This window comes from Dermacentor andersoni, chromosome 1 (genome assembly GCF_023375885.2).
Source record: "Dermacentor andersoni chromosome 1, qqDerAnde1_hic_scaffold, whole genome shotgun sequence".
NCBI lineage: Eukaryota > Metazoa > Arthropoda > Arachnida > Ixodida > Ixodidae > Dermacentor > Dermacentor andersoni.
In genome coordinates this window covers 318,001,816-318,007,212 of record NC_092814.1, presented here as the reverse complement: position 1 = coordinate 318,007,212, position 5,397 = coordinate 318,001,816, and the positions used below count along the sequence as shown (strand labels likewise).

Here is a 5,397-nt window from a genome sequence, read left to right as displayed (position 1 = left end):
CTGTGGCATCGGGGCGAAACTACGGAAACGGTCGCAGGTGAAATCAACACTTCTGTGCCCGCCTCCGCAGCTGTGCGCCTATGACATTGTGCAAGATCGCGGGGTCCATACCGACCATGGCAGCCGTATTTCCACGGAGGTGATAGAAAATACGCTCGCGCACTAAGGTTAAAGGGCACATTAAAGATTCTACGGGGTCAAAATTACTTCCGAGTTTGCCGCTGAGGCGTGCCTCATAATCGGATAATGTTTTTGCAGGTACAGCCCCATAATTCAAATACAGTTTAACACTTCTGCCACTATGCTATTTTCCGTGTGAGGCAATGAAAATGCCCACCTTCACGCAGGATATGGCGCAGTACAACGGCGCAAGCAGACAACTCTGCATGCGTGTTCTGTGTACTAAGCAGAAAAACAGCCCCGGTGCCCGCAAGGTAATGTTTAACATCAACTCACACATCTCGTGTTGGACTGACCGTCGAAGAAATTACTCTTAACCGTAAAGATTACCGCTAATTATCATAAATCAAAGCATCCAGCACAGAAACCTTCGCTTACGTCGATTCCCAAAGTGCGTACGTTCTGCACATTTTTTTTAACTTGTGTTAAACTGTGCCAGCAGGTGAGCTTGATACCGTTTCTTCACTTTACGTAATTAGCCCTGTGCGTAGCTCGGAGCATGCATCCGTGATTTCTTTCAGTTGTAATTCATGACATGCAAGGGAATATAAAAACTCGCCAGTTTCAGGCACAGACTTTTGGGTATGCTCGTCATTTCGATAAGGAGAGCTCTTAATCCACCTACAAATATCTTGCACTTGCGCTTATTGCTCTCTCGTAAGAGAGAGAGAGAGAACAACTTTAGTGAAAATGCCTGCAGAGTCTGTTAGGCTCCCTCCACGCAGGGAGGACAAGCTTTTACCGCGACGCGGCCACTACGTCAGTCTCGTGCATTGTGCTCCTCGAGGTCTTGGTTCCTCGCTACTTCCACGGATCCAAGAGGGCCGCCGCCCCCTTCCTCGGGGTGCTGCCCCCCTTCTCCTCGGTTTCGCGAGGTCGCTGCCTCTCTAGAGCTGCCGAGACCTGCTGGACGGCCTTGAGTTGTGTATCTTGGTCATATCTCCTCGTTGCAGCCTCTAGCTGCGGCGGGATCGTCGTTTTCTCGCTGGCTTCTCGTGGATTTATACTACAGTCCCAAAGGATGTGAGCCGCGGTGGCTCTCTCCTTAGCGCACAGTCTACACACGTCACTCGCGTACCCGCTCGGACACACGTGTTTAGCTAGCACCGGGGTGAGCAGGGACCCCGTCTGTAAATGCCTGTATAACACTGCCTCCTTCCGGGTAAGCCCCGGGTGAGGTGGCGGCATAGTCTGTCTGTTAAGTCTGTACCACTTCACTATTTCGTTGAAGGTGGTCATCTTGTCCTTGGCACTGCACCGCGACCAACACTCCGAGTCGGCCGTGCTTGCAGCTACGCGGTTGGTTAGTCCTCGCGCGGCCGAGTTGGCCGTCTCGTTGTGGTTCACGTTCCCGCGTTCCGACACGTCACTACCCATGTGGGCCGGAAACCACTTGATCCCCACAGCGCTTTTGCGTCCAAAGTCTTCGGCCTTGCGCAATATGCGCGCAGCCTCACTACATACCCTACCCTTGGCGTAGTTCTTCACTGCCGTTCTAGAGTCACACAACACTGTAGTGCATCCGGGGTCGGAGACGGCCAAGGCGATGGCCACCTCCTCCGCCCGGTGCGACTCTCGAGTCCGGACGCTCGCCGCGGTCTTCGTTGCACCCGTCGATTCCCCGACAGCCACCACCGCGTATGCGTCGCTGCTCCCTCGGTACTCCGCCGCGTCCACGTAGATGGCGCCTTCTTTTCTGGCGTGGAGGTCCACGAGAGCCCTGGCCCTCGCCAACCTCCGCTCCTTGTTGTGCTCGGGGTTCACGTTCCTCGGGATCGGGCAGACCCTGAGCTTTCTGTTGATGCTATCCGGCATAGGTACGTCTTTCTGCTGCTCGCCTTCCCTCGGCTCGAGGCCAAGGTCCCGCAGTATCTTTCTTCCTGTTCTCGTTTCAGAGAGACGCTCGAGTTGCGCCGTTCTCTGTGCTTTGGCTATTTCGTCCAGCGTGTTGTGGACTCCCAGCGCCATGAATTTTTCGGTGCTCGTGCTCCCGAGGAGGCCGAGTGCCGCCTTATACGCCTTGCGTATGGTGGCGCCTATCTTGTTACGTTCGCTCGGCCTCCAGTTGTGGAAAGCGGCCACGTACGTTATGTGGCTAACTGCGAAGGATTGAACGAGCCTAGTCAGGCTCTCCTCCTTCATCCCCGCTCTTCTGTTGGACACGCTCTTGATGAGTCTCATTGCCGCGGCCGCTTTCGCCGCGAGCTTGTTGACCGTTTCACCGTTGACTCGGTTTCGCTGGATGTGCAGCCCGAGCACTCGAATCTTCTCGACCTCCGGTATTACTTGTCCTCCCGCTGTCTTGACCGTGATCTTGGGCCGCTCGTACTCGACTTCCATATTCTTTCTTTTCCTGCCCGCTCCTGTCGGTGGAATCACCAGCAGTTCTGACTTGGCCGGAGAGCAAACGAGTCCAGACCCACCCAGCTGCTCCTCGATGGCGTTGACCGCTTCTTGCAGCGTTGTCTCGATGTGTCCGTCGCTTCCTCCCGGTACCCATAGCGTAACGTCGTCGGCGTAGATGGTGTGTCGGACTCCCGCTACTCTTTCTAGCCGGTTGGCCACCCCGATCATCACGAGGTTGAAGAGAAGCGGGGAGATCACCGAGCCCTGCGGAGTTCCGACGCTTCCCAGCTTCTTCTCTTCGAACTGCAGGTCTCCCGCGCAGATTTCGGTGGTCCGTTCCGTCAGGAAGTCTTTGATGTACTGGTATGTCCTTCTGCCCATGTTTAATCTGGATACTTGGGCCAGGATAGCCGAGTGCCTCACTTTATCGAAGGCGCTCTGCAAGTCCAGCCCGAGTATGGCTCTGTTGTCCTTGGTGCCCGTCGTATCGTCGATGATCTCGTTCTTCAGTAAGATCATGGCGTCTTGCGTCCCGAGCTTCTTCCGAAACCCGATGATGGAATTTGGGTAAAGCTCCGATTCTTCCAGGTAGTGGGGCTTATACTGCATTGACGTCGTCGTGGTGGTGGTGGGAGAGGGGGAGGGCAGGGCAGAAAACTTTTTTTTTCTTTTTTGAAGGAAAGGGGAAAACGGATAGAAGGGGGGGGGGCTGCTACGCATGATAGTCCCTCGCAACCTTCTCAATGGGCCCACGATACCGCGCCTGGAGCATCGCAAGGCAGCCTCCCCCTGCTCTTCGCTGCCTATTAATTTACGTAGGAACAAGGGTGGTGGGTGCTTAGGGTACCCCCACATGATGTGATTCAAATTGGCTTTGGTTGTGCAGCAAAATTTCCAGCTAGATGAGCGGTAGAGAGTGGTGTCGATGAGGTGGGGGGGGGGGGGGAAGGAGAGAGCCAGGTGTGAGTGCCACTGTCTCCACAGCACCTCGCACCTGCGCGAGGATTTGTTTATTAGCTGCGGGAAGATTAAACGTTCTAGGCGGTAGCGGCTACAGATGTGAAAAGTTGGAAGGCGATACCGCGCAGTTAATGTAGCCGCTGCCGCAACGGAGCCTGGCTCATCTAATGCCTGCGCCCGGACCGTAAATAAACGGGCGCAGGCTTGAAGCGCTTCGTTTCTGGCAAGACCAGCGTGCGCGGCAGTCCATATTGTTATGTTCCCATTCACAGAAACGAAGTGCACCAATGCAGCCGTATACACTTGAATCTGTCGGATCGGATCTGTGGGAGTCGTGATAAAGCAAGTGGAAAGTTTGTCACCTCAAGGGAACTTGTCGTTTTGTTCGTTCTGTCAGAAATCACAAGTTCACGGCATCGAAGGGAACTAAGCCAAATTCCTCACAGTAGCTTAACGAAGGGTTCAGCATAAATTATTTAACAAACAGGTCATTGTACTTTTCGAATTATGAACTGTCTGTGTTTTGTCAACGAAGCGTGCTGCCTTTCGTGCGCATTCGTATCAGCTATGGGACTTTTTTGCAAGAGGTGAAAATTATCAATATTGCAGCTTTTCTCACAAACTTAAGAACATCAAGTATCTCTTCCATAGGACAAATTGGAATCAACCCAACTAGCAGAAAATTGACGGCAAATAAACATGCGTGAACTTTGAGCATCGGGTCATATAGCCAACGTGTGATATTTCGGTATGGGCTATTTTTCTACCTCACACAAATTTTTTCATGTGTCCAAAACAAAGAGAATTGTTTGTTTGGACACAAACAAAGAGAACAAAGAGAACAGCACGATTTCTTTATGCCCAGCATTTATACCTTGCGGTCATTTTCTGTCCCCCAACTCGTGCATTCTGCCATTCTGCACCTTGGACTTCGCCAATATTCAAACTAAAGCGTCAAATGCCTTTTTTTTCTACAGCGCTGCCAGCGAACGTGTTTTGTGCAATAAACCAGTTTCATTCTACCTTCCCATTTATTTGCCATCGTGGTTTAAGTCAGCAAAATTTCTGCTGATGCGAACGTAGCTCGTCCGATATTCAGAATGAGGTGCTTCTTCTTGCTTTCATTGCAATTAGTATGTAGGACCTACGTAGAAAAACCTTGCTGTCCGCTTTTACTTCTGTGTAGCTTGCAGGAACGCAAAGGTGAAAAATTAATACTAAGAATGAGCAAAAAACTACGACATTTTGGCACTACATGGTTCCGGCTTATCGCTAAACAAGTTGAACATTAAAACTTTAAAACATTTAGAGCCCTGTAGGATAATGTCCACATACAGATAATGTGCATTGGCTCTTCATTTAACGCGACGTCATTTATGAAATAAAAGCTGGCTATTTTGGACTATGCATTATCTTCTGCTGAGTTATGATGCATGAACCCCAATAAAATTTGTCACGATACTCAGACTTCGTTGTAAACCAGTAAGAGAGATATACACGTTGACAACTATCTGCATTGGAAAATGAATCATAATAAACTCCTAGCGACTGTGAAGATAGCGATTTGTTTTCTTCACTATAAGCCAATGTTTCACCGTCTCCTCCTAAGACGGTGGTGGTCGGATTTCAGTTTTGCGACATAACTTCCACAACAGCATGTAACAAAAAACACCCTTGGGTGCGGCCATAAACGTCAATGGCTGTTGCAACGTCATACTGCGCTGACGTGTCGCTATTCGCTCTCAGCATGCGGAGTCTGAACCGCCTCGACGCGTGAAATGGAGTCAGAAGCTGATGAAGGGAAGCTTTCATTTTCTATCGTCTCCAAAAAGTTTTGGCTTCCTTGGTTTCCTGACCATACATCAGCAAACACGGGGTTTGGATAGAAATTACCGGCCTGACGCAAAGATG

General features: G+C 50.9%; 1 protein-coding gene across 1 annotated transcript; it reads right to left on the bottom strand.

Moving 5' to 3' along the window:
• Positions 1 to 862: 862 nt before the first annotated feature.
• On the bottom strand, positions 863 to 3,152 carry LOC126539107 (uncharacterized). Its single transcript, XM_050185869.3, has one exon. It carries the CDS (start codon positions 3,133 to 3,135, stop codon positions 982 to 984), a length of 2,154 nt encoding a protein of 717 aa, XP_050041826.1. The 5' UTR covers positions 3,136 to 3,152; the 3' UTR covers positions 863 to 981.
• Positions 3,153 to 5,397: the final 2,245 nt, after the last annotated feature.

Coding starts and splice junctions, on each gene's coding strand:
- LOC126539107 (XM_050185869.3), bottom strand. CDS start 3,135: ATGCAGTATAAGCCCCACTACCTGGAAGAATCGGAGCTTTACCCAAAT.